Below are 19,750 nucleotides of genomic sequence, written 5' to 3' on the forward strand. Positions count from 1 at the left end.
AATTCCAGAATACTATATTAATGACAAAGCTATGCTAAAACTGGGCAGATGCACAGCAACTCCAAACAGTGAAAATATCTGAATGATTCCCTAAATAAAACAGCAAAATATTCCTTAAAACAAAGAATATTCATTTTTCCTAGTCATGGCATTTCCTAGGAGCCGCGGTGGCATAATGGGTTAAACCCTTGTGCCAGCTGAACTGCTAACCTGAAGGTCAGGGTTTGAATCTCTGAGACAGGATGAGCTCCTGTCTGGCAGCTCCAGCTTCCCATGTAGGGACATGAGCGAAGCCTCCCACAGGATGATAACACATTCGCATTCCCTGGGCAATGTCTCTGCAGATGGTTAATTCTCTCACACCAGAAGTGACTTGCAAAAAAAATATAGTTTCCTAAACTCCATGGCATTTCATGTCACAAGAGTGCTAATTTTTAAACATTACTGCAGCACACTAAAGTACGTATAATAGAGTTCAGTACATTACTACGCAAAAGCTTATCAAAAACATTTTGGGGGGTGGGGAGAGATCATTTACCATGGTATTAACATGGACTTTATATAAGGACACACATGCATACACACCTCAATAATATTGCAGGCATCAAATCAGAGAGAAGCAAGGGGCAATATACTTCATTTTATTACTATTAGAATTAGCTTTTAAGGCCTTAACTTGCCATACATTTTCATATTGTTACATTTTACTTCAGCCAAGAGGTAACAATCAGCTCATTAGTCCTGAAATGCATTAAACAATATACTTTTCTAACACGTCATATAAAAATAACTGAGCTGTTACATGAAATGTCATTAAGACCTAATATACCGCAGATATTGTAAATGCATCGTTCCTTCCAAAAGAATGACAAGCGCATTTCAAGCTTGCCACCTTGGGCGTCTTTTTAAGTTAACCACAGTAACAAAGAGTAACGTCACATGTAATGAATTCCTTAACACAGGTATTACTTTTGTGTAGGAAAACTGAAAGTGCAGTGGTATGTGACAATATAGACATGTATCCTATACACAAGACAATTTATATGTGGTTTTCCTACATGTCAAGGAAACTGTCATGTGAGACATCCTTCTGCCTTACATAAATTAAAGCCATACTACATGTTACACTTGATACAGAGGTAGAAACAGGAACTGTATAATTTCAGAGCACAAATTGGTAGGAGGTTATTGTTAACGTTCTCCCACTTAAAAGCCTTCTTATCTGTCACCAGGAAGAGCTGAAACAGAAGTTCTCTTTGAAACGTGCTACATTTTGGCAGATCACACCATATGGTAAAATGGCAATCCATGCTGAGTTCTACCTCCTCTGTGTAATGTGTAGAATGGCTCTTCATCTGGCTCATACAAGCTTTCTTTTCTGTAGGAAGCAGCAGGTTTTTGGCACTGGTTTTCTTTTTTCAAGTTTACAAATATAAAACACATCCTTGAGAATTATACCTGTGCCCAGATTCAAGAAATGCAACTCTTCTAATTTTTATCACCTTACCAAGAAGGTGAAGACAGAACTATAGTTAAGATCCCACAATATTTTCGTCAAAAGTATTTTTCAAACCCAACTTCTGACCCATTGACAGTTAAAATGCCAATAACTCCTTCCTCCTGGCAGCATACTGGAGCAAAGCTGATCGACAGGAGGTTTTTATTGCTGGTGAACAAAATTAAAAGATGTCCGTTATCCGACGAAGACAACATAAGCAAAAGATTATTGTTGTTCTGGGAATTTATATTTTGCTATTAAAACCTCAAAAATGTATACACACAAACATAACACTCGTGCCATTCATTCATTGGTGTTTTTACACAGTCAACAAGCATGTTGTGGGAAGGATGGAAGAAAAACTGAAATATACATTTCGTGAAAAGAGGCATTTGGGCATCTCCTTCCCAGAGTGATGGGAAATTTTGCTCACTGAAATAGTCAATGCACACATTCATATACCGAGTATTGTGCATGCAATGAGGCATAGGGTCACTTATGCCCTCCACCATGCATATAATGGAGCACAGGATATATAAGCGTATATCCATAGGCATCTGCTTCTTGCAGTCTCTCCACTTCTTACACATTAGAGAAACTCTCCTTCATATAATGTCATGGCTTGTCTGATCATTAGATTAGCCATCACTGTTAGAAAAATAAAGCAACCAATGGCACATTGGAGAGGTTGAGCAATCCATGGTGAAATGCACAACACCCTATTGGTGTGTCAAGTCACTTCAGTTAACACAAGTGCTCACCATATTTGTAATTACTCCTCAGTTTTTGCTAGGATCTATAACTTTACTTGCAGAAGACTTCTGATCACATAGGAATTCAGAGGTTATCAGTTAGAAATATTCAATTGTATGGCCTAAATGAACAGCAGTAAACATCTGTCACAAGGCTGTAACAAAAGAACCAACAGAAGGATGTCTAAATTCAGTCTACATTAGAATCTAGAAATGTTCTGCTGATCTATAAAAAACTTGCCAATTTTTGGTCCCATGTTGACTTCTAAATATCATACTCCGGTTCATACATAATTTACATTAGAGAAAGCTAAGGCAAAGCTCTCTATTGAAATATCATACTCTGATCCATACACAATTTACATTAGAGAAAGCTAATGTAAAGCTTTCTCTTTCTAAATGTTCTTTATAATGTATTCACAATTAAGTCCGTTTATAGATTATTGGTCCATTGGTAAGGATAAGGGAAAGAGGAATGTTTGACACTATCTTAATACGCCTTACTTGCAACGAATTGCAACGCCAAGTATTGAAACTATTTTCAGTAGCTAACAATTTTCAGTCCCTAGTTCATCCTATGGCAGATATTCAAGAGATACAAGGGACATTTCTTCAAATCCTGAAAAAAAAGGACAGTACTAGGAGCTTTTATTATGCAGAAGACTATTTTTACATTTCAGTTTAATCTACCAGATCCATTTATCCACAGCTTCTAGGTGTCAGTTTAGTAAGAAATCTGGTTCTTGATAGCCAAAAAGATTAAAGTCCCCTTCAAATCGAGCATAAAGGCGTCGTACGTCTCTCTTGCTTATTCCTGAGAAATAGCGCTCTACCTTGGTCTTATTGTAGACTGTTATGCCAGGAGGAATTGTGGGATAAGATACCAGGTGGTCTATTCCTGCTTCCTTCAAAATGTACGGTGCATCCTCTTCCAGTGTTTCATGATGTCCAATCACACTGTACATTATTTCACAAGGGGCACAAAGTTCTACATAGGTTACCCAATGAATTATGTGGTCTCCAAATTGTAAATCTAGCCACCGATGATTTGGATCACCCAAGTAGCGCACAAAGTCCTCAAACTGCAACCCCTTCGTTTCAGTGCGGTCCTTTCTGTATTTCCGAATAATGCCAGGAGCAATTTCGTGACGATACCATGGTTCAAATCGAGGGTTGTGGACAAACTTATCTTTAAAGGCAGAAATGAGCCTCTCAAATGGGTCTCTCACAATAAAGAACTTGAAGTATAATTTCAGTCTGGATGGAAAAGAAAAATGGAAATGAAGTTACAAGTGACAATTTTAAATGATTTCCTATCTACTAGGAATTTACACTGCTTATAAGTATGGATTGTTTTACACAAATATGCTCCTAACTTGATGGCTGCAGAATCATAGGAATGATTTGAATGTGTGCATGATGTATGGCACTAGAAATAGTTATGTGCTTCTCTATCAGTTTTCCATGCCACCATAAGTATTTCTATGGAGTGTGTAATACTTTTAACTCCTAGTTACCAACCAGTGGGAACTCAAGGAAATAAATATGGATAGACCAAGGACCCCCCTGGTGATGCAATGGGTTAAACCGCTGATTAGCTGACCAAAAGGTTGGCAGGTTGAATCCAGGGAGCGGGGTGAGCTCCTGCTGTTAGCTCCAGCTTCTGCCAACCTAGCAGTTCGAAAACATGCAAATGTGAGTAGATCAATAGATACTGCTTCTGCTGGAAGGTAATGGTGCTCCATGCAGTTATGTTGGCCACATTATCTTGGAGGTGTCTACGGACAACACCAGCTCTTTGGCTTAGAAATGGAGATAAGCACCACCTCCCATAGTCAGACATGACTATACTTGATGTCAGGGGAAACCTTTATCTTTTACATGAACCGAACCTGACATATTCCCTTGCATTTGCAATAACAAAGTTGAAGGGCATAAAATGATTTTACCGGGAGCCACTTTGAGTCTCTTTTTTGAAGAGAAAAAGTGGGATATAAATAATAATAATAATAACAATAACAACAACAACAACAACAACAACAACACTACTATTACTATTCTACTTATTTCTGAATGTATTTTAAAGACAACTGGATTCCACCTTTTTAAGTCTTACCTTTTTTGAATTTCAGAGTCACTAAAGGAAGATAAGCGTGGAAGACCATTCTTCTCATGGTCATGCACAACATTCTCTGGGATCTCGTCTATGGAAGAAAAAGCTCCTGAGGAAGAAAGACAGATTTTCAGAAACGAACCTTTCAGATTTCTCACTATAGCTGTCATAGAACTGTTCCTCTCTGCCATAGCAATTTGATTCTTCAAAAAGAATGGGATTTTTTTCAGGATTTCAAAAGAATCCCTTTCTTGAACAATATTAAGTTCTACACAAAATCTTTCTAAAACTGCAAGTGGCACCTGTAGTAGTCCAAACAGTAACATCCCCAAATTCCAAGTCTTTTCTACAATTTATTCACAATGTCTGCATTATAGGAAGTTGTAGCAGCTTCTGTACCTGGAATCTAGATCTGAAACCTTTCTGATCTGACAAATTTTGAGGCCTGTTGACCAAATAAAGGCAACATGTGACTGTTGACCAAATAAAGGCAAAGGGCCAGCCTGACACCACTGACCCCTAGCCTGTCAGCCTAAATATTTCATATCCACATTTCACAATGTGATATTGCAAAACTATCTTGGAAGAATGAGTGAGCTATATATCACAACTGAAAATAATTTCTAATAATGACATAAAACCTTCCATGTGTTTTTTTTCCCCTTTACTGGTACAGCCTGCTATTACCATGAGACGTGAAAGACTAGGATTTTTCACAAAAGTGTTGAAAACACAGATTATAAAAGTATAAAAATGAATGGCTAAATTAAAAAATAGTGCCTGGAAACAGTTGCTTCAATTTTGTAAAAAGCTTTCCCTATCTAAGCAAACACATGCTTAAGACTTTAAAAGTGAACAAGTACCATTTAAAACGATCAACACTTTCTTCCACTGAGTATTGCCAACTTTTGGAGTTTGACAAAAAAGGATCTTGTGCTTGTCACATACAAATATTCGATCCAAAACAAATTTTGAAACAGTAGTGTGAGTGAGGTTTTTCAGCGAGGCATCTTGGCACACATTCCTGAGAAGCTCAAGCCTTTCCATATGGACCAGAGGTTGATGCACAAGGTCTTCAGGCAGGGACTTTCCAATTGTCTTAATATAAAATTTAAAGAAATGAGGAAAGGGGAAAAGAAGGGTGCAAAAGGAAGATTTGTACTTGTTATTCCACAGTTTAAAAGAGGCAGCATATAATAATAAAATCTTTACTTCTAAACCGCCCTCTCTCCCCAGAAGGATTCAATAAAATGAGAACAATCCACTAAGACATATACACCCTAAAAGCAAATTAAGAAACATTACATTAAAAATGTCTGACACAGGCGCTACGTTTAAGACGTATTATAGCAGCCATATAATACAGATGGGTTAGCCAGCATTAAAATACCCTCGTCCTCCTCCTCTCCATACGCTAAAGTGCGTAAGGGCGTTTTTAGAAGCTTCTTAAAGGAGAGGAGGATGGGGCTGTTTTTATTTCCTTAGGGAGGGAGTTCCAGAGATGGGGAGTGATCACAGAGAAGGCCCCCTCTCTCGTTCCCACCAACTGAACAAGAGGATACATTATTTAAGTAAGTTCAAAAGCTAAATCCAATATTGAAGAAATAGAGGGGACATTTTAGTCACAAGTTCCATTCACTTCAATGTGTCTATTATTTATTAAAATAACAAATAGCATACCAGTGTAACGTGTTGTATTTTTCCTGGTACAATATTTAATTGTAATAGAACTTCTGAAATAGTTACTCTGATTACATCAAGCATTACGTAGGCATACTCTGATGTAATCCCCCATCATTCCACAGATGATCAGGTTCTTTCCACCACTCATTTCAGTAGTTTACCGTTATATATAAGGTTACTATTTTATTATACAATTTTATATAAGATTTGAACATCCATGGGTTTTAGTATCCATGGTCCTTTCTACACTGCCATATAATCCAAATTATCAAAGCAGATAATGCAAATTATCTGCTTTGAACTGGATTATATGAGTGTACAGTGCCACATAATCCAGTTCAACGTAATCTGGATTTTATATGGCAGTGTAGAAGGGGCCCATGAGGGTGTGCGTGTGTCTTGGAACCCTCAGCAGACACAAAGGACTTGCTGTTAGCCTTTATTATGAAAAAGAGAATCGACAATGCGGCATATGTTGTGAATCTGTGAAAATCTTCTGAAGTCACAACAGTCAACGAACACTCACCAACAGATTTCACAGCATTGAAAGTTATTCAGGTCTGCCTTTCCTTCCTGCTTCTTGTGGATGTTTGCAGTAAGCTAGGAACCAGATTACCCTTCATGGCAATTCTTATGTAAGTGGCCTGGATTGGTGTCACTCAGGGGCCTCAATGGTGCTGTATGTAACATCATCCAGCTTGTACTACTGAAGCCATCCCCTCCTCATTACAGGAATTACAAACAGACAACTTCAGCTCACTTGTAAGTCCATATTTAGACCCATATACATTCAGAATTGAGAATGCTGCCATCAAGTTATGAAATACAGTAGAGCCTTAATTTGTAAAATCATAATGTAATTTGATGTTTAATAGGCTTTTCCTTAATCCCTCCTTACTATCCAACATTTTCACTTACCCAATGTTCTGCCAACCCGTTTATGTTGGATAAGCAAGACTCTACTGTAACCTGAAATATTGTAATCCACAAAGCATGTGCCACACTACCTCATCTGCTTCTTGAAAGTTAAAAAAAATATCTGTCAATGGAAAAAATGTATACAACATACACACTCACATATCGATTACAGCACTGAGAAAAATCTGTATATTGAAATTATGACACACGAAGAGCCAGAACACATCTTTTAATGAAATTGTTATCTCAGCTTCTTGTTATCATCTCCTTTTAATATCTGTACGCTATTTGTACAGTATAATTTGTTGTATTTAAAAAATTTCAGAATGACAATTTTGGGGTTATCAAAATTTTTCCAGTGGTCTAAATATTGTTTTTTTTTTCCCCTGGTACAGCATTTCATTATGGTAGACCTTCTCAAATAGCTATTTGCTTAGGTAACTCTCAAAACAATGCAAAATTGTGTAGTCTTAAAAGTAAACAAAAAGTAAACAGTTGTAAACACTGAATGGGGATGAATGGAGAGGGTGTCTGTGGGCACAATCAAATTATCAAATGTTGACCACTTGTTGTTATGGGTGATTAAGAACCAAACGAAACTTTGCTAAATACAAACAGCACATTTATTTGTTAGTCAGTTTCCATAAGTATTACATTCCAGCAATGTTCATCTCTTCTGAGGAAAAACTGGACACATCTCCTATTTTTAAACCATCTAATATTATTTCATTGTGGTACAACAGCCTAGACATATATGGATAAATGTGTGTGTGTGTTTCTACAGAAAAAACATTGTATTCCACATCTCTGGAAACGAATACCAAAACTGAAGAGTATATGGTCTAGCAGTCCTAATGATTAATCCCTGCAAGATTAAGCTGTTTGGGTTTAAATTAATCAAGCAAACTGCATGGCAAACAACATACTGTATGGCTTCTTTGGAATATGATTATGCAGCCAGGGAGTGGAGGTGGGTGGGATATAGTGTAGTGGTTTAAACTGCCTGACATGGCAAGGACTTTGGCTTCTAAATAAAGAAATGACCTAATTCAGTAGTGCTAAACTACTTTATGCTATTTGCATTTCCTGATTGTGTACACTTACGGAAAGCTACATCAATGAAAACAAAATGTTATTTGTGGAGTGGAAATTTGCCTATGTATGTTAATCCTCTCATTCAAGCTGCCATCCTAAGTATCCTTAGCATTCTTACTTCAAAATATGTGCATTTTTAAAAACTAAAAAAAACAATGCCTGAAAACTAATTCCTGTTTCTTAATTCATTATTATTATTATTATAAAAACGGAAGGCCCGCTTCATTACTTTATTAGGCTTTAAAAAGAATGATCAAATTATCCAGTTAGGGACATTAGAAGGAACTCACATTTCCCTTGACTTTATTTGGAGCTGGAGTAAGGAACTGAGGAGATACTTCTGTCCAGGTTTTTTTTTCTTCTTTTTAAAGTAGAGATACACCAACTGGCAATCTCTTTGGATTTAAGGGCTAAATGGCCACCTCTATACGAAATAATGCTCCCCACCACAGAATCACTACAGTGATTTAATTCGCCTTTGTTTACAATCAGAACAAAAGTACAGATCCGCCACCAGCCTTGCTTCTAACAGAAGACCCCTTTACCTTGTTAAGAAACCTACAAATATTTCTGAGAAATTATATTACTTTTGTAAAAAAGTTGTATGCATCCTGCACCATATATAACTTATATTTTGGTTGTACAGAAATAAAATAAGGTTAGGTATTGCTGTTGCCATTTGCCAATAGAAGGGTAATGTTGCCTATGAGGGAGATTTACAGGACATTTGACAATATGAATGGCAGTGACATAATAGTAAAAATAACATGTTATTAATGTTTTATGCATGTTACGTGAATAGTAAACATGCTATTCATAAAAATGAAAAAAAATTGTAATGCATTACATTTTTAGTCATGCTTCCAAGTTCTGCATTTAAATTAATGGTCTTACAAGCTTATATTAGACTACTGCTTCTTGATACATTTTCTGTTGCATAACTGCCCTTTCAATCTAGTGGGTTAGTAATTCATCATTCCTGGTTTTATAGCTTTATCTGTATGTATTAATTCCTAAGCCCCCCCTCCCCCACATAACACCATAATGACTGAGATGTGTGTGTTTGCCAGTGTGTGTGTGTTCACGTGTGCACATATGAGAGAGACTAATTTAGCACCATGATGAGGCTATCGCTAAAATCTCATTTTAAAAATAAAAAGGATTTGAAGAAGTTGAAGCACTTAGTCTTTTTCTTTACCAAAAAAAAAAAAGGGGGGGGGGAGAAGACCAAAAAGGAAAAGTATCGACGGCCTAAATACCCTTAAGGCACCAGATCCCATCTGATCTTGAAAGCTAAACAAGGTCACCTCAGGTTAGAAGTTGGATGGGAGACCAACAACAAATATCAGATGCTGTAGGCTATATTTCATAAGAAGGACCTGGCAAAACCACCTCTGAGTATTACATGCCTAGGAAAACCAAAGGGTTGTTATAAGTAGACAGATAACTGTCCGCATGCACACAGTACTGGTGCCTTTGTACATGCTACTTGTAAAAAATATGCCCAGTGCAGAACAGAAGACTTACCTACATGTAGTCACCACCCAATAAAATTAACAGATACCATGCTCAAAACAACAAACACAAACTGCCTCTTCATATGTGTATTATTTTACATGTGGGATCCAACACTACAAGACAGGGTCCCATCCACCAACCTTTATGGCAACTTTTGAGACCAAATAAATGGGTATCAGTTACAGTAGCTAAAGGGAGCTGATGGTTTCTGAATATCAGCTGCTGGGAACCAGGGAAGTCCACTATCTACCTGCCTTGATTGTAAAGTTCTGGAGGAACCCGGCTGGCTAGTTCCAGACAAATAAAGTCAGAGGAGGTGTAACCGTTGGTATGATGTGGCAATGCAGTGAATGCATTCAAGTCTTTTCAGCCTCCACGTTTCTGATCCAACTTTAGCTAAGGAATACACAGGCCAGTCAAGCCTTAACAGTAACTTTTCTTGAAGTACAAATTGCCATCTCAAATACTGTCATATCACATCATTTCTGCTATTCCAGCACAACATGGTAACAAATGATAAAATGAAGAACTACCTTCAGGGAAGTATTACTATTATTAAACAAGTCTTCTGCCTCCCTATTTAGGACAAAAACCACCATGTTGTCTGAAAAATCAAAATGATTTCTATTTTCATCAGACGGGGATAGTGCAGCTGGTATGGATTAGATAAGACTGAAAAAGGGCCCTGGACCCTCTATGGTTGTCATCTCCCTCCAAAAAGGTAAGTTTTTCAAGGAGAGTATTCCAGGGATAGCAGGCTTCTTGCTTTGGTCCAAGAAGCCCCTGCACTGGATTTCTTTCATACTCTTTCCTGGTACAATGCCCCTTTAGTATCTGCTGAGGCCTAGTTCCAGATACCAAAATCTGTGGATGCTCAAGTCTCATTATATACAATGGTGTGCTACAGTGGTGTCCCTTATATAAAAAGGCAAAACAAAAGTTTACTTTGGGGTTTTGTTAATATATATTTAAGCTATGGATGGTTGAATCCATGAATGCAAAATCTGTGAATTCTGCATTCACGGGTATGTGTTTCTGCATCAGCAAACATATACCTGAAGCTCTCCTCCAGACAACCTCTTCTCTTTCGTCACTCGGACTTTGTCTATTTCAGTTATAGCTGTCAGTATTAATGGCTCTTGCTTGGAACCATACACTAGGCAAGAAGAAAATGAAATAATTAAGAAAAAGGCAACGTTTTTTAATTAAACAGTATCCCCAATTTCTAGCAACATGTACTAAAATCACACCTATAGTTAAACATGGTTGTCAAAGTGATCTGCAGTTCCTTATTTCTGTATAACAATTGGCACAGTGTTTCCTTATTGTAATAGTAATCCGGTGCTGACAAAAGATAAATGATCCACTGTACAAATATCAAAGAAAGGAAGGAAAGGGGATTGGTTAAAAGAAGAGAGACTGCTAAATAAGTAAAAAGATTCTGTCAGAAGTTCAGGGATATCTAAATTGATTCACAGAATTGCTTATTCCTTTATACATTATTCTTTACTCCTCTGTGTAGTTCTATTAATTGTTGTTGTTGTTGTTGTTGAGGGCTAGAAGCACAGGATGTGAAAAAAAGAACAAGTAAGTTGCTTCCACATATGCACAACCCAAAATCTGGCTATATCCCATATTCAAATACTTATATCAATAAACTGCACTTGAAATATTAAAAAAAATCCTGAAATTGGTACCTTGAATATAATGTAATCCATGTGGCATTTGATATATTATTCCAGATAATTGATAGATTGTTTAAATTATCCTCAGAATAATTAAAATGATAGGAATTGGATAGCAAAGGAATGCCTTTTTTCAGAGAACTTACAACTTACACCAGCACAATGTGTGAACTTGGTATTCATTTATTAAAAACACAAGTTGGGGAAAATATTGGTGCCACTTCCAATCACTCTACTAATTTATGTTTGGTTTCACAGCATTCCCTTTTATTTTGAGCACAGAACAACACTTTGTGGACTTTCAAAGAATAGAATCGCTTTATTTGTCATTGTGCTGTTGCACAGCAAAATTGCATGCCTTCCCCTGTACAGATCGCAAAAAACATCCCTATTTCAAACACAGGGATAAGTCTAACATAATCCTAGTAGAAGTGAGCTAACGGGGTTCTGCTGCCTTTTCTACAAAAACAACACTAAAATTAGATCAACTTACCATCAGGATCTTTGAAGGTTAATGTGATGAACTTGGTAGCAACCATGAACATGAATACTACCCAAAAGCATGCAACTAACAGCAGCCACCGGTGGTGCATGATGTCAGACGCGAGCCATATAATTTCTGTTGGTTCCTGCATTTCAAAAGTCAAAGAAAAGTTAATATGTACTAGGCTTTTTTTCCTGAGAAGTAATTTCTTTTCATAACTTATGCAAGATATCATTCAACTGCTGTCCTCTTGCAGCTTGTATACAGCCGTCTCTATAGCTTTTTATATATTTGTAAAGTAATAATAATTTTCTGTCTCCCCACAGATAAAATATTTTATATGCAATGATCTCCACAGATATATAGTTCCCAATATTAGTGCACTTTTAAAATAGAAAATTATGTCCCAATTTTAAAAAAACCAGGAAAATCTGAAGACAACAAACAGAAGCTGCTAAAGCTGGTATAGTGTTAGACCCTTCTTTGTTATGAATCTTTCCAAGTGATCTCAGACAAGCATATACACATACAGGACTGCAGTCTCGAGGTTGTTCGAACAGTACATATCATCCTGAGGTCCCACTAGCTACAAAAAGAACTGCTGTAAAACATGCTGGAGGCATAAGCAATTGTTTAAGAGAGTAGTCCTCTGCAAACTTTATTGGAGGCAATTGCTCTTGAAACCTTGAGATGCTAGATAAAATGGAACAGTTAAGCAATGGTGTAGTGGTTTGAGTGATGAGTATCACACTGGAAATCAAAGTCTGATTCTGCAATTGGTCATGAAAATTCACTGGGTGATCTTGGGCAATTCACACATTCAACCAGAAAAATCCATGATAGGTTTGCCTTAGGATCACTTGAAGGCATACAACAACAAAACTTAGATCAAGGCAGTTTAGCTCTTTACAAAATTTTAAAGATTTTTACAGCAAAACGTAACTTCGTGATTAATGAGTAAAAATCCTGCTAAAATATACGGTAAGTTATAGTTGTAAACATATATACATATTACTGCATGTTTGCAGGTGGACTTTTCAAAATGATAAATAGCTAAGCATAGAGACAGCTGTTAACATCACCTTTGAAAAACGAGTTCTTTTTTTTACAAAGTCATGGCTTCTTGTATCTTTAAACTGGAGTTGTTTTTGTTTTAAAACAGCATCCACACTGGGAAGATGGTGAAGAGCAACTGACAGAATTTCTACTACCAGATTGTATCCCTTGCTGAACATAATTGAGCAACCAAAGCAGACAAAAAAATGCCTTATCATCTACTACTAGAATATTAAACAAAGATAGATCTATAAGTCTGGCCACTAAAATGGAAAGCATATTTAAAAATGGAGACTAGTGAAAGAGGAAAAATATCCCTGGATGAATTTTGGAAGAAACTTTAAAACATTCTCTAAAAAGTTTGAAATGTTTTTGTTTACTTATTCAAGGCTAGTCTGACCTAGTTGTTTGATTTCACAAATGCATATTGTTAGTTTTAAAATAAAAATTCATTGAACTATGTATAATTAGTCTTCTTTCCAACTTTTCTGTCACATCATTAACAGAGATTAGACAAAGAAGGCAGTAGAGTCTTGGGAAGAAATTACTCAATGAGTGGGAGTTGCACTATGTTAATACAGCCATTTCCCCTGTTTCAATGAAATCCCCAATGGGCTATGCCCACGTTAATTTTTCACAGCTTCATAAAAAAATTTGCATAATATATCCTTGCTGAGAAGTACTAAATCTGTACTTCTAAAGCAGAAGAGTAGCAGCTATGCTCATGTATAAACAGTAACCACCACCACCACCACCACCCCGCAAAGAAGGTAGAAATTGTTTGTTAGGAACCCTGCATATATTTGTAACATATTCATGGAATAAGCAAGTCTTTTTTACCCTGCATATATTTGCAACATATTCATGGAATAAGCAAGTCTTTTTTACCATACAAATGATCTGCAAACATTTATTATAGCTTATTTTTAAAGTCTTTAGAATTATACCAAGCTGTCAAAGGCAACTCACTGTTAAATTCATGAAAAGTTGCAGCAGCTCTAACCTTGTCTTTCATTGTAAATCTTACAATCAAATTGTGTGTATATGCCAGTGTATCTATCTAGGACTTAGATAAATATAAATACATAGAGATCCATACTTGAATTATCCATATACAGGCAGCCCTTGAGTTACAAACATCCAACTTAGAAATGACTCCTAGTTAAGAATGGGGGCGAGAAATTCACTCCTGAAAAAGTTATCATGGGAGGAAAGGTGTCTCCACTGAAGCTTTGTCTCCGATCCTTGTTTCCACAACAAGCCAAATGTTTCAAAATCCAATTATCACAGGGACAGAAAGTAAGCTAAAATTTTCTAAACAGGGGCACAGACAGCAAAACAAAAACCACAGGGGTGTGACCCTTCCCTACACAATCCAAATAATGCATGTATATATTGAATTGCTGCTGACTGTAAGGCCACAGGATATAAATACAGCAAATAAATAAATAAATAAATACTGTGTGTGTGTGTGTGTGGCTGGAGTTACACTTAAAAATGCATCTGTTCCATCTTACAAATTCAACTTAAAAACAAACCTACAAAACCCATTTTGTTTGTAACTTGGAGACTGCATGTATACACATTTGAAGGAAATGAGCAGAAAAGGAACAAAGAAACAGCACAGCTCTAAAGCTGCTTTATTTTAGCATGAGATTTTTAAGATTCCAATTCCAATATATATATAATTCAATGCATATTCGAAAGCACAAAAATTGTCATAAAATAAATTAGAAGCCACAAAGGTGCTGCTACATTATTTTTTTCTGTAATTTTCCTTTTTAATGTGAAACAGATTAATATAGCTATTTCTGAAAAATACACACTTTTGACAATGTTGGTTCAGACAGTGATGCACATGTACATTTATTCATTCACATGTTGCTTGACCAGAAAAGCCTATGTGTAAAATATGATTGAACCACAAATGGTCAGTTTCCATGGGTGATGGGGCACACTGCTCCCCTTGAATCTACAGTGTGGCCACCTACAAACTTCAAATGGACAGGCTGACCTGTTCACAACATTTTATTTTTAGGACTATATCAATCTCTCCATTAAAAAAGGTACATAACTTATTTAGCAACAGATTAGTGTTTCTAAGAGGCTTATGGGAGTGACAATCTGTTGGTAAACATGGAAGAAGGGAACTTTTTTCTTCATTTTGTGAAGAGATTGCTCATTTAAAGGTAAACTATCACTCTTGCACTACTGTATCAAATGGGGTGTACCATGTATGGAGCTGCTTTACTCTTGCCAGCCTGAAAGAGACAGAACCAGGTGAATAATTAAACTTATTGCTTAAGATGAGTCTGGTATTAAATACCTGAATACAGCTCAAACTCTAATGTGTTGTGGGAAATGATTTATTATCAATCTAAATTATACATTTCACTTTAGGTAATCCTTTTTTCAGAAGTGGTAGAATCTAGTAAGATTAAAACCCTCCTTTCCATCTAAGCTAGTTTTATGAAACTGCTAAGCTATTAAAAGCCAGATGTTTAAACCACTTCTATTTTTTTAACACCTGCAACTATAAAAAAGAAGTCTTGACTGTCTTAAGGACTCAATCACACTGACATGAAGCAAGAGGAAAAACTATTTCCCTTATGGTGTAATCCCATTTCACACCTCCAAAATAACAAAAAGGCATTATGAGTCTAACTAAATGTTATGTGAGATGCAGTCACAGAACTGAATTCAATGTCACTTCTACACATGTGAAACCCATTGAAATCAATAGGATTTAAGTCAGTCATGACTAACAAATCCCATTCACAGAGTTTTCAGCTTACAGATATAAAAACATCATACAGTATTGAGAATCGAATAAAGTCAACTGGAGTTCAGGAAAGTTTATGCTTTCCAGATAAGGGATGTTTAACCCACAGTATCATTCCCAAATATGCTGAAGATTAGGCATCTCTTAACCAAAATAGCTTAGAAAACATGGCTTGTAAGGACCATTCACCTTAAGGGGCTGCATATGGGTGCCAGATGTTGGGAACAGACTATAAATAATCACTACTTGTGATTCCTAGGAATCTGTGACTGACCAATATTGGCTACCTAGATATTCACAGGGGACAGAAGTCTTGCAACACCTTAAAAGATAAACAAATTGATTATGGCATACCAAACCTTCACAGGCTTTCTCCACCATTTGATACCATACTTTCTGATGCCTTGCTCTTTTAATGCTTGCCACCCCCCACCCCCACCCCCACCCCGGGCAAGGCTTGACTGGGACTGCTTTTGTCCATATGTGCAGTCCCAAAATTTGCCTACAGAAGTGTGGTGCCCTAACTTAATCACTTTTGAATGTGTGGCAAAAGCTATTTCAGCTTTACCACACATTCAAAAGTGACAAATGGTGCGTTGTTTATGTTTTTCAGCATCCGAAATGCATTTTCAAGCTAAAATAACCAGAACTTCACTTTTCCAATGATTCTACTTTTAGACAGCACATAAGTCCCAAACTTTGCAGATACGAAAGCACTTCATATACATATACCTTTAACCAAATATATTTCCAATCACTAGGTAAAGTAGACTTCAGTCTTACACCATAATACATTTGTTAGTTTTTAAAGGTGTCACAGTACTTGTTTCTGATAACTCTGTTGTTATGTAACTTCGAGTTGTTTCCACCTTATGGTTTTCTTTGCAAGATTTGTTTGGAGGGTGTTTGACTTTGCCTTCTTCTGAAGCTGAGAAAATGTGACTAGCCCAAGGTCACCTGGTAGGCTTCCATGACAGAGCAGAGACTAAACCCCTGATAATATTATACTGCAATGCTAAGCACAACAGAGAGAAAGCTCCACTGAAAACACTGGGATCACACATAAGTCTAGATTACATATTGCTTTATTATTATATTGCAGCACAACAATTTCACTAAAGGGTTACCAAATGGAAAGGCCATTCTGACAGTTTTACTTTCCTATCAGTTTCTAGTATTGAATTTGCAGCATCCAAGTCTGACAAATGCAGAAACCCTTTCACTTTGACCTCAAGATTTATTTTGTCAAAGTCAATGTCATGTTTATGTCGCCATCCCCAGCAGCCAAGTAAAGCCATCATAGCACTTTCTATCCTTGCCTCCAACTGTTCCAGAGGAGCATGCACCTAGTTGCATACAATGAAGGCCTTCTACTTGCCTTGGATCCCCATGGGGAGAAAAGTGGGTAGAAATAATAAATGAAGTTAATAATAATAGCAATAACTCTTATATCTAGGGAGCCCCACCAAACTGGAAAGTGACTGTTTTGCACCCGAAGAAGGCCGGATTCACTCAAGGAACATCTCACTTGCTCCACTTTTCACATTACTTTCCATGGGAGAATTTAATCAGCCTTGGACCACTCTTATGGAATCATAGAGTTGGAAGAGACTTTGTGGGCCATTCAGTCCAATCCCTGCAAAGAAGCAGGAAAATTGCACCTCGACAGATGGCCGGCAGATTCAGCCTCTGCTTAAAAGCCTCTAAAGAAGGAGCCTCCACCACACTCTGGGGCAGAGAGTTCCACTGCTGAACAGTTCTCACAGTCAGGAAGTTCTTCCTTGTGTTCAGGTGGAATCTCCTTTCCTGTAGTTTGAAGCCATTGTTCCGCGTCCTAGTCCCCAGGGCAGTAGAAAACAATCCTGCTTCCTCCTCCGTATGACCTCCCCTCACATATTTATACATAGCTATCAAGTCTCCTCTCAGCCTTCTCTTCTGCAAGCTAAACATACACAGCTCCTCATAGGGCTTGTTCTCCAAACCCTTGATTATTTTAGCCACCCTTCTCTGGATACCTTCCAGCTAAACGTCTCTAGAGGAGGGCCGGACCCCTGGGTGCATCTACACTGCAGAACTAATGCAGTTTGACATCACTTTAATTGCAATGGCTCTGTGTTATGGAACCCTGGGAGTTGTGTTTTAAAAGGGCTGCATGTTGGAATTTTTTTGCACCACTTTTGCAAACTTGTTCCACAGCAGGCACGGGCAAGCTTGGGTCCTCCAGGTGTTTTGGACTTCAACTCCCACAATTCCTAACAGCCTACCGGCTGTTAGGAATTGTGGGAGTTACAGTCCAAAACACCTGGAGGGCCCAAGTTTGCCCATACCAGTTCTACAGTCATGGGCAAACTTGGGCCCTCCAAGTTTTGGACTTCAACGCCCACAATTCCTTTCTGCCTCTGTCTGGAGATTCTCCCAAGGCCTTCCTTGAGGCCTCACCAAACCCCAGGACTCCACACACAGCACTGGCCTGTGGCAGTGACAAGAGGTGTCAAAACTGACAGGTCCGGCTTCTCCCTCCGCTCCTGGAAGGAGGACTTTCATAGAATACTTACCACGTAGGAGATGCCCGGGCCCTACCAAAGGCAGGCGGGCGGGCGGGAGGGCTCAGCCGGGGCCACTAGGCCTCCTTCAGGGCTCGCATTGCGCCAGGCCTCCTCAATCCCCCCCCCCGCTCCCCGCGTTGCCTAGCAACAAGGCGGATCCGCGCGGCCCCGGGCCCCAGCCATGGCCTCGAAGGCGCCCCAGGAGCGGAAGGGCCCGTCAGGAGGCAGCCCGGCTCGGCTTCGGCGGCGGCATCGCTTCCCTTTCACCTTACGAGGCCAGGCCCCGGCCTGGAGGCGGCGGCGGCGGCGGTGGGGGAGGCGTCTCCCTTCATTGTCTGCTCTGCTGAGGCGGGCGGGCGGTCGGGCGGCCAAGGAGGCGGGAAGGAAGAAGAAGATGGGGCGCAATGCACAGCCAGGCAGCAGAGGAGGCCGCGGCGGTGCTTCCCGGGTGCAGTGCCGCCTCAGGCCTCGGGGGGGCGCCCGAGGGAATGAAGGATGCCTCAGCCGGCGCGGAATCCCATCCCCTTGCTTGGCGTGCTCTTGGCCCACAGGAAAGCTTCTGTGGGATGCTGGGCTTTGTAGTTTACAGAGGCCCAAGAGGCCTCTTCTCAGTTCCCCTGCCTAAACTGCAAACCCCACGGTTCCGTAGCAGGGAAAGTTGGGAAAAAATGCTATGAGTTAATAGGGATAATAAGTTTTACTTCTTACCTTTCACATCTCAAGACAGGGAACAAATCAGCTGAAATATATGTTATAAAGCAGTGGTTCCCAATCTTTTTTTTGACCAGGGACCCCTCTCCAACATTAGTACCTGTACCATGGGAAGTCTGACTTGACCATGCTCTGGTTACACTCTGTATAGACTACTGCAACGCGCTCTTCGTGGGGCTGCCTTTGAAGACTGTTCGGAAGCTTCAAATGGTCCAAGGTTGTTAACAGGAGCGGCGCTCAGGGAGCAAACAACCCCTTTGTTGCGCCAGAATCTACAAGATTGAGTTGCTGTGAGTTTTCCAGCCTGTATGACTATGTTCCAGAAGCATTCTCTCCAGACATTTTGCCCACATCTGTGGCAGGCATCATCAGAGATTGTGAGATCTGTTGGAAACTAGGCAAGTGGGGTTTATATATCTGTGGAATGTCCAGGGTGGGAGAAAGAACTCTTGTCTGCTGGAGGCAAGTGTGAATGTTGCAATTGACCACATTGAATAGCCTTGCAGCTTCAAAGCCTGGCTGCTTCCCACCTGGGGGAAGCCTTTGTTGGGAGGTATTAGTTGGCCCTAATTGTTTCCTGTCAGGAATTCTCCTGTTTTCTGAGTGTGTGTGTGTTTTTTGTTTTTTTTTTGTTTGTTTACTGCCCTGATTTTAGTGGGGGTTTTTAAATACTGGTAAACAGATTTTGTTAGTTTTCATGGTTTCCTCCTTTCTGTTGAAATTATCAACGTGCTTGTGGATTTCAATGGCTTCTCTGTGTAGTCTGACATGGTGGTTGTTACAAGATTTCTACAAGTTTTTTGATGCAGAAAACCTGTGAGCTGACTGTCACTGCCTAAAGGCGGAAACTTTACAAGTACCAAAGGCATGTGTTTTCAGTTGCATCATTATTCAAGCACTTCCTTTCAG

General features: G+C 38.8%; 1 protein-coding gene across 1 annotated transcript; it reads right to left on the reverse strand.

Moving 5' to 3' along the window:
• Positions 1 to 625: 625 nt before the first annotated feature.
• Positions 626 to 18,602, reverse strand: CHST10 (carbohydrate sulfotransferase 10). The gene is made up of 6 exons (XM_067466832.1): positions 18,140 to 18,602; positions 11,756 to 11,891; positions 10,633 to 10,733; positions 5,227 to 5,461; positions 4,367 to 4,472; positions 626 to 3,507 (listed from the first exon to the last, which is right to left on the reverse strand). Exons 2-6 carry the CDS (start codon positions 11,853 to 11,855, stop codon positions 2,970 to 2,972), a joined length of 1,080 nt encoding a protein of 359 aa, XP_067322933.1. The 5' UTR covers positions 11,856 to 11,891; positions 18,140 to 18,602; the 3' UTR covers positions 626 to 2,969.
• Between the last annotated feature and the right edge of the window lie 1,148 nt (positions 18,603 to 19,750).

The sequence above is a fragment of the Anolis sagrei genome, chromosome 3, assembly GCF_037176765.1.
Source record: "Anolis sagrei isolate rAnoSag1 chromosome 3, rAnoSag1.mat, whole genome shotgun sequence".
Lineage (NCBI taxonomy): Eukaryota > Metazoa > Chordata > Lepidosauria > Squamata > Dactyloidae > Anolis > Anolis sagrei.